The following is a 15,945-nucleotide window of genomic DNA, read 5'->3' as shown; positions in this document are numbered from 1 at the left end:
ACCATCTACTTTTTCCATAATCTCACGCGGAATCTTTAATTCCAGTATGTAAATCCTTTAATCCGTTATCGAACGTTGCCTACGTGGTTTTGTTAATAAATCTACTAACAGCGCAGGAAAACGAGCAAATAGCGATTTTTCAAACTAAATACTCAGCTCGCTAAACCAACTTCCAGTTGTCTGACTCGCCGCGTTGTTCCTGCGAAACGGCGTTTCGATCCTCGAAACAAGTAAAACGAAGAGGGAGGATTCATCCGAACCAGAAATGACTGGTTTTACACGAGGGGAAAATATCTCGATTCGCGTTCGAGAATGCAAGAATTCTCGCAACGACGATCACCAGGAAGCGAGGCTCGCTTTTCAACCGGGTCAACGAAGGAGCATCCGGTGCAATTTAACTTTGAAGATAGTCCGCGAGCCTCGGCAACCAGACAATTCCTGCTTTCCCAACAATAACACCAACAAACGGGAATAACAAGGAATTCGCAGCTCTCGGGACGCGAGAATTATATTTTTATCGCGGACGACGAACGAGAACCGGCCGAAACGTGATTTCTTCTCGGCGAAATAGGTAGAAAGGGGACAAAAGGGTGGGAATAAAAGGAGAGAGAAGCCGTGAGACAGTGAACGCTTGTTGCATACCGTGAAAATATGAGAGAACGAAAGAATGAAACGGGATACCGGATTCATACGTGGTGCCGGCGCTTATTTCATTTCCGCGCGACGTCGTTGCACGCCTTTCTTCTCCTTTTTCGATCTTTCGTTCTCTCTCTCTCTCTCTTTTCGTTTTATTTTTCACCGACAGACAGAGTCTAGATACTCCGTACAAAAGATGGATTAACTGTTTTTCCGAGGAATCAGGAATACGGTGAAGCGCATGGAACCGAGAACAGAGAAAGAGAGATCGGTAGCTGGTGCAGAAAGTGGCGAGCAGAAGAGAGGAGAGGAGAGGAGAGGAGTGGAGAGGAGAGGAGAGGAGAGGAGAGGAGAGGAAAGAATCTGGAATCTGGCATAGCTTTAAAGGGATTTACTAATGCACGTGTGTTACGTTTGTTTTTACTAACTTTTAATCCTTTTTGTCCCACGCGCCAATGTTCTTAATTCGTTGAACGAGTGGAGAAAAGGAAAAGAAGAAGATCTTTGTTAATTTCGTCGTCGATCTTTTCGTTTCTTCGCCTCCTTTATCGGAAGAAATTTCATCGCGAGGGATCATTCGTTAAAATAGAAAGAGAGAGAGAGAGAGAGACGGGGGAGGGAAGAAGGAAGGAAGAGCGTTTCCTTTAAAGCGTTTAAGCTCTCCTGCCGTTTCGCTTGTTCCTGCATTATTCCACTTCTTGAGACATGCACGAGATCTTCGTCTACGCTCGAACAGTCGTTCCGTGCTGCGTTCGACTATAATATCGTTTCCTCCAAGAGGGATTAATCATGGCTTTGCTCCGTTTGCCTGGAAAACAGACGACGATTTGAAAACTGAAACATATTTCCTATCCTATATGAAGGAAGGCTTAAATCGTTATGTTTCTCGCGAAACGCTAAATTCTAGTTTCTGTCGCGTTCGTTAATTACTTAGAAAATATCGCGCATTATCGATAAAGATACAATTTTCTCGAAAGAAAGAAGCAGCTTTTCCAAATCACAACTCGTATCCTTCTTTCTCTGTTACAAAGGAAAACGTTTAACGCTGATATATTTCCGATATATTATATGCATAATACAACGATTTTGATCGCTTTAGTACAGCCAGCGATAAAGCTGCGAGATCGTTTCGTAATACGTTAATTTCATAGAGAAGAGCTGATTCATAAAAAGAAGCGATTCGAGGTAAACTGCGTAACGGAGCAGCCATAAAAATTTCGCTAACGTGTTTTCCAATTTATTTGAACGAGCACACCGCGTCGGTCAGGCTGCTGCATGCGATATGAAATTTCTTCCTTTCTCGACGTGATTACGTAGCACGCGGACCACGCCAGAGGGGATAGCTTATTAATTCTTCGTCGGCGCAAGTACACTGGGATTGTTGGTAGCCGGTATCGACACAGTGCGAGGTATTCAAAACAGAATCTAGGTCGAAATAACTACGTTCACCGCAACACGTGCACCCGTTTTCAGTTTCGTCGTTCTCCGCTTGCACGTTGCAACGTGGTCCCTCCGTAACCCTGGTCGGGCAGCTGCAATTCCACGAATTAATTACCCGCTACTACAGCCGTGGATAACAAGAGATATAGAGAAGAGGATGGTCAGAGAGATAGACAGATAAATCACGTACTAACAACTATCAGTCGTGCTTTCGACGAATGCCGCAGAAATTTCGCTTTGAGTTGCTGGGCGAAAGTTTCGATGAAATTTCCCGTGGATCGACCCTCCACGACGAACAAAAGGAACAAACTCGTAGCACGACGCGACGCAGAAACGACGAGTCGCGACGCCTCCATGTGTTTGCACTCTTTGCACACGACCGACGAATCAGTTGGACAGAGAGGGAAACGCTGGAGGACGTGGTACGAAGGCAAGCGACACCGTTTCCGGTCGAACGCTGTTTGTACATCAAGCACCGGGAAAAGAAGTTTTCCACGCCGATACGAGATAAAAGGGTCCCGGTATTGCCACCTTGTTCTCGCATCTCCGATCGTTTACAGCGAATACGGTTTTCAACGAAGAATAAAAGTGCCGAATGGAGCGCTGTTCGCTGGATTTGATGCTGACGAGCGTATTCCGGATATTTCTGATCCTCGAAAACTATTTTTCCGGAATTTCCAAACGATAGCTCTCTTGTGCTTTTGCCGTGTAATATAGAATTATGAGAAAATATTAATAACATCTATAAGTTAACAAAATTATGGAATTTCATTCGTGATAGAAGTCTTCGATCACGACGAAATAACACACGTATACCGTTGAAGTGGTCGCCACTTCTAAGAAAACTCTACATCTGGTCTTTTTAGCTATCGACAGCGTGTAGACAAAAGACTGCGACGAACACAGACCATAAACGGTAGACAGGCGACGTTGGCTTCGGGGTTTTCAGTTGTTGGGTAACACAGCTAGCGTGCGGATCTGGACCAGCTCAAATTGTATTCTTACTTATAATTACGCTTCTGTTTAAATATATTTTCTACCTTACAATTTATCCACGAGTTTCTCTGTTTACACATCGAATAACCTCGACATATACACATCGAGAAATGAAAATGACATCGATAAAATCGAAACTGAATGTACCGAATGCACTTAATTTATCGTACGTCGTTCAAATTCGACAAAGGGTACACACAAATCGCGTAAAACATCGACGTGCGTCGACGTGGACTCATCTCGGGAAACGACACAAAGAAGAAAAAGCTAAGGGCAAAGAATGGCAACGGAGATGAGCAAAGCTGAAGAATAAAGAGCACGAGGAGTCTGGGATGGCGCTCGGTGGTATGTTGGTGAAACTGAGAAAGGACGAGGATGAAACGCAAAGTTAAATGGAGCAAGAAACTGCGACTGGTTGCACGCGAAAAATTCGCGAGACTACGAACGACGACGTCTGGTTCGAATTGCGAGAGAAGTTACCCCCGAGACAAGCGGAATCCGATTCAATTACGGAAACGTATTTCTTCGTTGCGCGTACTTTACCAAACGGAAAGGACACGAATTGATAAAGGGAACATCGTGCAATATAATTATACCTTTTTTCGTGTTCCACACGATTCTACGTGGGATTCCGTGGATTTAATTTCGTTGTACGAGCTTAAATATCATTTCCAAGATACGCGTTTCTTTTATGCCGTTTCGTACGTTTATTTCTGATACGGTTCCCTTTTTGCTTGCCCGTAAAAGGATTACGAGCAACTTAACATCGATACGTTCGATCAGCCGTCTGTTTTTCCGTTGATTGAACGCGTGCAAAAATAATCAGAGTAATTAACGTGATTGAATAAAACAGGGCAATCGTTTGACGCGTGCCTCATTTTGTATTACGCGATAATGGAACTCGCAGTAACGCGTTCCAGTTAATCCGATAAAAGGCGTCATTTTTATTTCTCGCCGGTTGACATTTTGCGTTGCTCAATTTTATTTTCAGCTCCGTGTTCTTCGCGTCTCTATCGATCAACCGCTCGAAACCGTGCCGATTTAATTCGATCGATTCTATCGGCGACGTACAAAAAGCCGAAGGAATGAAAGAAGAGGAACTGTGCTGGGGAAAAAAAAGAAGAAGCTTAAGGAGGTATATAAGTTGCAGAGAAGGAAGATAAAGCGATGGAAATCGGAAGTGATACGGGCAATTGAAGCGAGAACGTGGCACGATGTACGAAGTTTTCGCTTTTTCGTGGAAGTTGCGCGCGAAAGTTTAATCTCAAGTAGCTAAACAGAATCGCAGGCAGATAAGAAATACGGTCGTAGGATCGACTTTATCGAATTGCAAGTTAATGAACGCCGAGTGATAAAAAGGTCGGGAAATCGAACGACTCCGAAACTCTTGTTTGAATATCAACTTCTTATCTCAATTTGCGTTTGCATCGATTTCGTCTTTGCTTCGAGATGTTACTCTCTGACTTTATTTTACTTTAACAATTATATCCAACTATAAGGACGCGATCGAACTATAAGGGCACGAGAATCCTGAAAAAATTCTATCTCTTTAAATTGACACGAGCAAATTCTTGCATCTTAATCGCACATATTACCTTTATGTCACTGTTACATACGCAATGTGGTTCGCGAAAGTATTCGAACGTTTGCATAACACGCACGGTATATTCGTGAAAGTATGCACGAACGTTCAAACATTGTCGCGAACAATTGCATTTAATCGCCGTTTCATCGGACAGACGATAGTTTATTTGAATGCAACGTAATTTCTCTTCCATCTTCTGCCATTCCATTTTTCTACAAAAAAAGCAGTAAGAAATTTCTCTCCTAGCCTACGTATCTCCATAAAAAAGAAGCCAGTAGCGGTTCTTATTGGGGGAAAAATGGAAAATCTCGAACTACCCTTGACCCATTCCGCTATCAACTTTCCCCTCTCGAAAACTTGCCAGTAGCAACGATCGTCCGCAACTCCATCCAGATAAATTATCCTTTATAACCCTCGGTGGTTGCTAGCGAACCCTTTAAAACCATCGCACGAATCAGGTCACGAATACTTGACAAACTCCAGGAACACCGGTATCGAATTCATTAACGACGCACGTTTCTCGTTGTTTGCGTTTCAGGACGGTGGCACGGAGTCCTGTTACAGAACGGTGCTGAGCTTCGACACGATTCAATGGTCTCACGCCGGCGAATGGTTTGTGCTGGTTCGCTCGTCGGAAGGGATCTCGGACGCTTCCGTTTTGTTGAACGTGACGCGCGCCTCCGAGTACAGTCACGCTCACTTCCGGTCAGCGAGTCTCACTTACCTTTCGATGTGTCTGGCCCTGGTCATTCTGCAGGAGCATCGCCGCTGAGACATCGCTGGGAGTACGTCGATACCGTTTGCTCGCGAAGAGTCAAGGGAGTGGCCTGTGAACTCGAACAAAAAATTGTACATCAGCTTCCCTGATTAGACGATAAGAATAAGGGGGAAGGAAGTCAAAGTTCCGTCAGTATTTCCGCCATCTTCGACGATTGTAAATAGAAAATATATAAATTACAAAGGAGAGAATGAGCGAGCAAGATGAATGGGATACATCGTTTCAGATAAGAATACGGAGCAACGTTTTGTATTAGCGTGTTCTAGACTCAAGGCGAGACTCGATGACGATGCAACGAGAAAACCCTGTTTATTATGTATCGAAAGGGTGAACACGCTTAAACGAGAAAGCCTTTTATCGACGCTGTCGTTGTCGATGAACGATGCAGAGCTTCCGGCGACGACGATAATCCGGCCTCGACGTTCCTTAATCATGGATCTCGTTGCTACATTCGTTCTTTTTCTTTTTCCATATTTTTTATTCTTTTCGTATTCTCTTTTTTCTCTCTCTTGTCTTCTTTTTCTCCACGTTCTTGTCGTAGGGTTTTCTAGATGATAAACGACGGTTGGGATTGACAAATCGAATCGACGTAACTTCGACCGTACATTATAGATTTGTTTTCCTTTTTTTTTTCTTCTTCTTTTCTCCTTTCTTCTTTATTAGAGAGAAAAAAAAAGAAGGGAAAGAAGGAAAAAAATTTCCATTCCGAAGTGGAATTAAAAAGCACAGTCCACAGTTTCGTACGTGCGTTCGATACCTCGAAGTCTGCGATTCGAATCTACGACCGCGACGTAGCCAATGTGTTTCTCTGGCCTTAAACGGAGAAACGGCGCGGCCAAAGTAATTCGAAAGAGGATACGGTTATCGCGTAGGGGAAAACTTTGTAAACTAAATTGTCGCGAGATTTCGACCACGAGAATCGTAACCCGCGGCGATTTTCTCGATTAAGCTTAATAAAATGGAATATTCGACGAGATTATGCGTTACGGAGGGCACGTGTAAATATTTGTATAGTTTATTTGTAAAGAAAGCGGATGGCATGCGAGAATGAGAGAGGACGAAAGAAAAAGACAAACGATAAAAGAGTGCAATGAAGGCAGTGGTGTACACGCGTTGAACAAGAGACCAATTTTTACATTCGGGTTCGCAGAACGTCGACGGCTGAACGTGGTCGAAGTATAGAAAATGATTACTGTTCGTTCAAATGTAATTGTTAGGGCGTAACACGAACCAAAGAAAACAACTCGGCGAAAGTCGAGTCGAAGAAGCAAGAAAATGATGAGATTAATTACGTGTATGGATAAGAAAACGAAGTAACGAATTGAATTAAACGCAAGAAACGAAACAAGAAATATTCCGTAAAAAAAAAAAAAAGAAAATAGGAACATTAAGGAAAAAGATACATTGTTGTATATTATTTTAGGTAAGTAGCATTAAAACAAATAAAAAAAAAAAATAGCGTGTATATAGTGATTGTAAATGCATAGGCTATCGTACACCGAGGGCTATGCATGACGAATTATACAGTGACGCTGTTAGAGATATATTTATTATTCGTTGATATATTTTTATAAAGTTTTATTTAGCCATAAGTTCTCGTTCGCCTTCCCCCTGGATGTCGTGTACCGATCGATGGTTAGTTTTCAATCGAGAGTGGCCGTGAAAAAAGTGTGACGATAATGACGACGACGATGATGACGATTTCAATTCAAACACAGAATCATACCGATGAATAAATCAAACGAAACTCCTCCTTATTCCCTAGGATCAACGTCCTAGATTATACGTTTTTCGATGGTTGTACGGTGATTGTACTGCGGTAGTAAAGAAAAAGCAAACGAAACGAAAAATGAAAAACACGCAAATTAACACGAACGTATGTAACATCGTTGTCTTTCGCGATTATTCGTTTTTTATCTCTCCGCGATTGCTAGATAAGAAGTGAACGTAGCGTCTCGTTTCGATCGTTCCAGTTCCTCTGAAAGAAGAAGAAGAAGAAGAAAAAAAAAGAAGAAAAGAAAAAGACGGAAGAAAAGTGGTTCCTAATTTTTGTCAACGCGTGCCGGCTGCGATGCGTTTATAGCTTCATTCATCCGTTCACGCCTAATCCGCACGGAAGTCGGCATTATTACACTTTATAGACGCGAGAACGAAAATTAATCCAGTGTTTCCCCCCTCCCCCCGTCCCCCCTTCCCCGAGTTTCTTCATTTCTCGACGATTTTTACCCGAACGAACGGAAAACGTCTCCCCGTAGTTCTTCTTTCTTTTCATTTTTATCGAATTGCTTAGGTGTTATAAATAAGCAACGTGATGTAATCGTTGTACCCCATGACGCCTAAAAGTCCAATAAATGATATTTACAATATCTGCGTTGATATAATGATTCTCATGTGTATCATTGAAATTCCTCCTCCTAATAATTCCAATTCGATAGCGAAGATTTAGTAACTTTGTAAATAAATTTCACGGTGTAAATGTTAGTGATAATTTCTAACGGTTATATAAATATTTCCGTCGATAGAAAAGTTTTCAGGGACAGAGGTTCGTCGTGAGCAAACGGAAAGGGAACGAAAAGCAGACAAATTACTTTCGCGAAGAAACCACGCGGTTTCCTTCGACCAACGTGCCTAGCTTCACGGTCATTTCCTTCCTAATGGTTCTTGTCGGTGCGGCACGTTTGAACGCGGTGTTTGAGAATCACTCTATTTTTCATTATTCCATACTTGGGCTTTCTTATTTTTTAAAGTTTTCCTTCCTCCAGCACGCTTCGTTTAACCTTTGATCGCGCCACATTCTTCCCACGTAGCGACCAAAAATAGTCAACGTCATTTTTACACAGAACAATTTGCAGGCAGAATCGAAAGGAGATGTTAAATTTAAAGAGACAAAATTTCAATCAACCGGCGCATATTTCGGTAGATATTTCTAACATTTTATGTTTGGAACGAACGTGTTTAAATAAATTGCCAAATTATCGCTTCGTAGAGTCGGTAGGGTGAGAACGGAGCACGAAAACCAGGCAACTCGATACGGCAGTTACAATCATGCTAATAGAGACGAAACCTCAAAAAGACGTGGTTGCGCAAGCAGGCGTGCGTTCCTTTGCTTTTACCACGAAAAGGTTTCAACGTAGAGAAGCAGTAGGAAAGAAAGAATGTCGGCCCACCAGAAATTCACGTTCGTTTGCTTCTTTCGTGCCGTGAAATAAGTCACGGCATTTGCCTCGTGAAATATCCACGAAACAGCTTTCCACCCTCGCGTGTCCACGAAATATCAACTTTTTAAGGAGCGAACAGAAGCTGAAGAAGTGCGACTTTGGACACAAAGGTGTATTCCATTCTAACGTTATCTTCGTTCTAAAGTTAGTTAGTCCATGAAAATTGAAAAAAAAAGAAGAATGTTAATTTCGTAAACGTAGTTGTCGAATCTGTCGCATTCAAGAAATCTTCCCTTTCTCGACGAATTATACGTATTATTATCCTTATAACATAACATAATTCTAAACGTAGAAATTTTATTCGATGAAAAAAATTCACGCGATTTATTCTCCTAATTATTGCGATTCTCTACCATTAAAATTTCTGCCCATAATTTATATCAATATATGGATGCACAAAGTCGCTACGTGGCTACCGAGATTCCTTATTTTCTTAAAGGATTAAAATCTCTACCGGGGGAAATTATGTTCGGGATTTTCGGTGTTGAAGCAGCGCATTTCCTTGCCCGTTCCAACTTTAATCTTACCGGCTACTGAGCAAGCCGATCCTCCTAATACATAATGGATCCCTAAGGCCTAAGGGTGAAGGTTCGTCCAATCGGATTAATGGCGTCGGCAGCACTTTTCCCGGCTAAATAATGCTACCGGGATTCGATGCATGCTGGTCCCTTCGTGGCCCGTTTCTCCGTCGAGTACACACAGATCAGTAGCATTCTCGAACACGTACACACCATCCCGCAATATCTCGAATTGCTCGTGATCGACCATCTTGCGAGTACCTTCGGTTGCTTCAATTTGCGTTTCTATGCTGACAGGATAATCGTACGAACTAGAAGTTTCTAGCTAAACCGAGGAAAACAGGGAATAGAAATGTATTTAATTGCTATCCGATTGGTTCTACAAGCAACTTCGTGCTTATTCCAAGTAAATAAATTCTTTAATTATTAAAAGCTATCTCTACGAGACAACGGTCCGCGGATAATATTTTATTTCATCGTACATTACGTTTAGAGAAGAACGTTGTCAACGAATCTTCAAGAGAGTCACATCGTTTCGGAGGTCTGAAATGTCAACGTTAATGTCAACGTACATGTACTTGATGCAATTTTCATGAATATCAAATTCCTCAACGTTAATACGTACAATATTCACAAGATATATGGAGTTTAATTTCTATAATACAACCACTTCCGTTTGTTCCGACCCATTGTTCGTACAAGAGAAACTCGTTTTCATCAGCTCGTTTCCAAGTTCTTTCGGCCATTATTACCGACAAACAAAGAAAGGACGATTCAACGAGTTGGGGGATGAGACCCCAGGGGACGTCTACCCGTGGCTCCGAAAAGAAGTAACTACCTATTTTCGTAACGATATTACTAACATTTATCTGAAGCCTGCCGGTTAGCAGTTTCGCGGGAAGATCAAGCTCATCCACGGCAGACAATTAACAAGGGCCAGGGATCTTCGATGTAGTTATTTCACGGGGCAGCATAGGAGGCGTACACGGAGGAGTGGGTCGAGTCGAATAACGCCTACGTGGAGCCAGTAAATTACTCTTAACTTTTCCGAGGGTAAAAATTACAGAGTTATAAGGCCAGAAACCGAGAGGATGGCTTAAAATTGCCCCGCGCACCCCTGCTGCCGCCTACCTTCATCACAGCCCCCGTGAGGAACCATAATTCTCGCGCTATCTACACCGAAACCGCTCCTTCTTGCCGGCTCACCAGGCTCACGGGAATCGCTCGTCATTTATTTATTTTCTCGTCCCTGCGGGACGCGACTATCAGAGAAATCCACCTAAGATAGACCTACCGGAAACGTGCAGCCTGAGTTCCGTCGAAATCTTAGAAACGATATTGGTAAGGTTGATTCTGTCCAAGAGGCGAATCATGGGTTTGTATAACACGCAACGACACGTGAAAAGGAAACAGAAATAGTATCTTCGAGATGTCGATGAGCGTATTATAAACATTTTTGATCCTCCAAGGTTATTATCGATGAGACTTTAATCTGATATTATAGTCGCATGCTGATACGTAAGCATTGAAAACGGTAACTTTTGTACTTTTCATCTGATACACAGCAAGAGTAAAATATTCATTGCATTGGAAAAATGAAACAATTGTACCTTGTTGGATGATTGTTAGAGAAATCCGGCAAAGATGAACTTATCGGAGATTATGCGAGTTGTGTGTTCCATCCAAGTCTCCGAAACGATGTCCTCGAAGTCGGAACGATATTGCGAAAGAAAAAGAAGAGGAGCATTGTCCAGGTGTTGTTCGCAACGTTTTCGGAAATTTTATAAACCGATCGATCTCGTACCTCTTTGTGCGTCTAGATTAAGACGCGAAAGAGATTACTATGAACCTGGGGAAAGGGAAATTTAATCGGGAAAAGTTCGTAAGTTACGATATCGCGAGATAAAGGATGCTTCGTTTAGAGACTTTGTTTGGAAGCGTTTATAAATTTGTTAATTTCGCGGAATGAGAGCTCGCGACGCTAAGTAAGAAAAATGAGCCTGGCTATTCGCAGTACAGCGAACGCTCGAACGCACGCAAGAAAAAGGAAAAGGGTTGTTTGATTCTAGATTCTTGTACCTGGCATTTTTCGATTAGACATTGTTAAACGGTATAATTAAAAGTTAATACATCTTTTTCAGGAAAGGTGTGAAAAAACGCAACGATGAGATCGAAGGTGGTCCATTAATAAATAAAGATCTGGAAAAAGGAAACGCTCATTGTCTCCAATTCCCTTGCTAAATGTTCAGGTTGACTGATAGAAGAACGAGTGGATGAATTTGTAATAGAAAAATCTATATTGAAATAAGTACAGGTATAGTGTATGCTGATCCAGATCCTCACTCTTACAGTGTTTACAATACAACAGAAAGAAGAGTGATAGGGAGCACCTTCATATATTTATGGCAAAGGACATTACCAAAAGGTTAACCTTGTAGCTCTAGCTGAAGGCTACAAAAAACAGCAATAGAAATCTACTTATAGCTCTCTTGTTTCTAGACCTTGTGATCCAAAACAAAATTTATATTGAAGGGCACAATAATATGGATCAACAAGAAACAGCAATAGAAACCTACTTATAGCACTTTTGTTTCTAGACCTTGTGATCCAAAACAAAATTTACATTGAAGGGCACAATAATATGGATCAACAAAAAATAGCAATAGAAATCTACTTACAGCTCTCTTGTTTCTAGACCTTGTGATCCAAAACAAAATTTACATTGAAGGGCACAATAACATGGCCCTACAAGAAACAGCAATAGAAACCTACTTATAGCTCTCTTGTTTCTAGACCTTATGATCCAAAACAAAATTTACACTGAAGGGCACAATAACATGGACCTACAAGAAACAGCAATAGAAATCTACTTATAGGTCTCTTGTTTCTAGACCTTGTGATCCAAAACAAAATTTACATTGAAGGGCACAACAACATGGACCTACAAGAAACAGCAATAGAAACCTACTTATAGCTCTCTTGTTTCTAGACCTTGTGATCCAAAACAAAATTTACATTGAAGGGCACAACAACATGGACCTACAAGAAACAGCAATAGAAACCTACTTATAGCTCTCTTGTTTCTAGACCTTGTGATCCAAAACAAAATTTACATTGAAGGGCACAACAACATGGACCTACAAGAAACAGCAATAGAAACCTACTTATAGCTCTCTTGTTTCTAGACCTTGTGATCCAAAACAAAATTTACATTGAAGGGCACAATAATATGGACCTACAAGAAACAGCAATAGAAATCTACTTATAGCTCTCTTGTTTCTAGACCTTGTAACCTAAAACAAAATTTATATTGAAGGGCACAGTAATATGGTCCTCTCCTTATTTCGAATTTTTTGTTTCACTAAATTCTATTCTCTTCGTAAGTGCGGTCTTCGGGTCACGGATATACAAAAAAAAAGTATAGAGTTTTTCTTCAAGTAATTACTTCAAGACTAAATAAATTTGTAAAAATAATACGAGGCAGGATAGAAAAATTGGTTGCACTCGCCTTAAAAGAAGGTATTCAGCATTTGTGGTTATATTTTTAAATTCGACAGTTGTAGTTAGTTTTTCTATGCTTGTTTCGAAGAATTTCACTGTGACGCGCGTTGTCATTTGTCAACCAAGTTGACAGTTTCCCCTGCCGATAACTTTTTTTTATATTCGTACGCCCGTTTTCGAATAAAATGCATTATTTTGCGATCGCCTAACGCGATATCGTATTATCACCATACACCTCACTGAATTGGCGATGAGTTTCGGTGGAGTTACACTTCTTTCGCCCCAGAAAAACCGAATCACTACGCCGGCTTCCAATTTGGATTCAACTTCCAACCGACAACGCACCCTTCACGACTGAAAACAAATGAAATGTTCCTGTTAATAAAACTTTAGAGAGAAAGCAATAATCATTGAAGCCACCAATCTTCATCGTGATATCTCCTACAAATAAAAATCTCCAAGGGAATTTAACTAACTTTTCCACTCTGTCTCGTAGCTAATTGTAATTCTTTATTAAAGACCTCGATTATGTCATCTGACTATTTTTCTCGTCTCATAATACGTCTTTTATAGACCATGCACGGCATATAAGTAAACCAAGGCTAAAAAATGAACGAGGTTAAGTATTCACGAAATAGCGAACACTCAACTTCGCGAAGAAAGGACATTTTTTTCAAAACGCTTAACCCTATATAGAAATAGGGACATTTCCTAAAACTGTATATTCAATTACTTCAATTACTCAAAGTTTTTCCCATCTCTGTGTACTCAGCTCGTGCAACGATACACCCTCCGAACACTACACAATAATAGAGCAACGCGACGCCTCTAATTGAATTTAGAAACATGCGTTTCACCCACGTCGTCGTACGTGCATTGAGTTTTCGTTCGCCCCATTGCATCTCCATTACATTCACGTTGAGAACTTTTTTCTTTTATTATTCAAGACCGGTTGGAAACTCGAGCATTCCTCGAGCGTTCAACCGCTGAACGTTCACGTCGCGCAAACTGCTCGTTTCCTCCCAGTTACGATTACAAACGTTTCATTAGCCCTCCGTTTCCAAGAAAGCTCAGCCGATCAGCCCCTCTAATCAGGAAAATCTCTATTCTTCGCGTACCAGCGACCATCGTCGTGCACCCATCGTGTTACCAGTTTCTGGTCCACGTGTTTCCTAGAGACTTCTCATCTTCACGGAGAGAGACGAATATCTCTGGATATTCACAGAGAAAAAGCAGCCGGAGATAAAAAGGGCAGGTTTTACACGGCTAAAATCGTCCTTTAAATGTTAATTCGTCCATTTTCCTGGCTTGCCTGCTAGAATCCACCAAGAACCTTCGTTGAGCCGGTGTTGTTCCGAATAGTTTGCATGTTGAACGAACAGGTTGAAGCAGGAGGCGGAAGTGAAACAGTGTCGCGAAGGATATCGAATTATACCTCGGCAATCTCGTAGGGTAAATTGCGGCCGTTCAAACTTAGAAACTTTACTAATTTACTCGAACTGTGCGAAAAGAATGATTTCTCTACGGAACAGGGGGCAACTGTGGCACATTGTTTGCATTGGGTGCACGAAAAATTTTCCAACAGATGACTGCTTTACATTGGGTCTTTCGGTCAAAGGTTTTAGAAGGTGGGCTGCTCGTGACACAAATCCGACAGGAACTTTTACAAGAAAAACGACAATATTATTATTTTTTTGCTAGGGAGATACGCAAAGTATTTTCTCATGTTCTCTTACGAATTATTAAAAGAAGTAAAATGCTGCACACGATTTCTTTCCGAAGATATCGTATGACCGTCGGATTAGAAATGCAATCTGCCTCTTTAGATTAAAGCAACTTTCTTATGCTGTAGTTGTTGGCTGATGAACAGGAACGTAGTGGCACTTTTTATCGTAGCGTGTATATTGATCGCGTTGCGTAGGAAACTTCGTGTTCCCTGGCGTATTTTTCAAAGCGTGCAAATCGATGAGAGAATTAATTGAACACTGTACGGTTTTTCTCGTTACTCGCATCCACTCTTTATCCCACGAAAAACGAGCTGATCCTACAAACAATTTCTACCTAAGGCGAGAGTGTCATCGGCAGATCGGCATGTAATCTGCCAGTAGAGAAAGAGACACAGAGCTCGGAGCTGCTATTACTCGTAAATACACGAGTCGCCGAACAAAATTGGTGAAAACGATTGTAATGGAAGGCGTGCATACGCGAGTGAAAAGGGCGAACGAGCGACGATTCGAACGGAGAAAGAGGGACAAGCCGAAAGAAAAAAGCAAACGGACAACCAAAAGGTAGGACGAAACAAAATGGACAAAAAAACGAAGAAAAGAGAAGTTGAAAAAAGGTAAAACAAAATGGGACAGGGGGTGGGATATGTGCGTCGCTACCCTGTCCTTGTCGTGGCCGTGTTCGTTTAATTTCGATTCGATTTCCCGGCGTGGCGATGGTAAACGTGATGCAGAAGTGAAAAAAAATTCTCGACATGGTTGCGTCGATGTCGATGAATGAACGAAAGGTACGAGTGTTGGTGCTTTATTCGGTCGCGATAAATGTCATAGCCGAGCGATGACGGTAACTAAACCGCGCAACTATTACTTTCGATATGGCTGCGTGTGGCCGTTTGAAAGGGTGGTTGTGCGATCGCAATTTGCTGGCCCGAAAACGTGACGATTTTCGATCGTTTCGTACTCGCGATGGACACGGAAGAAATTTGAAATTTCACGCGTCCATGCGGTACTTTTGGTTTAGGCAATCGTAGAACAGCGTGATTCGTCATTTGCAATAATAACGGTGTCAATCGGTATCGTACAAGAATCACGGAACGTAATACCATAACGAACGTACTACAAATCAAGCGAATTGGATCTAAATACACGACAAAGTACGAAAGCGATTTTTATGTAGAGATCTTTTAATATAATACGAAATAATCTATAAGGAGCGATATGAGAAAAGAGCGGTTCCGTGAAAGAATGTAAAGTCTCAAATTGCAAGATCCTTTTTTTTTTTTTCAAACCGATCTCGTACGTAGAGGGTGAAACGAGGCCTCGAAGATTGAAAATTCTTCCGCTTTTACCTTCATAAATTTTAAACATCTCATGCATGAAGTACATCTTTTGAAGAAATTCATATTACCGAGCGAATCCACTGAACCTTCAAATTTCCCTGCTCTTCCGTCAATGTTCCAACCTTTGAATCAGGAATATTCAAACGATAACAATAGATCTGACCCCTCAGACCCATCGGTCGCAAACGGTAGATACATTTCATAGCTTC

At 41.5% G+C, this 15,945-nt stretch overlaps 1 protein-coding gene across 1 annotated transcript in view; it reads left to right on the top strand.

The window, feature by feature from the left end:
• The window catches only part of LOC117210973 (B-cell receptor CD22), a 314,738-nt gene extending 306,937 nt beyond the window's left edge, over positions 1-7,801 (top strand). The window contains exon 11 of the mRNA XM_033454474.1: positions 5,196-7,801. Within this exon, the coding sequence (XP_033310365.1) occupies positions 5,196-5,429 (234 nt within the window). The 3' untranslated portion in view covers positions 5,430-7,801. The remainder of the gene's footprint in view (positions 1-5,195) is intronic.
• The last annotated feature ends 8,144 nt before the right edge of the window (positions 7,802-15,945 follow it).

Source organism: Bombus bifarius, unplaced genomic scaffold (genome assembly GCF_011952205.1).
Source record: "Bombus bifarius isolate JDL3187 unplaced genomic scaffold, Bbif_JDL3187 scf7180000008213, whole genome shotgun sequence".
Lineage (NCBI taxonomy): Eukaryota > Metazoa > Arthropoda > Insecta > Hymenoptera > Apidae > Bombus > Bombus bifarius.
Note: the sequence above shows the minus strand (reverse complement) of the source record. Positions and strands in the feature narration are given on the sequence as shown.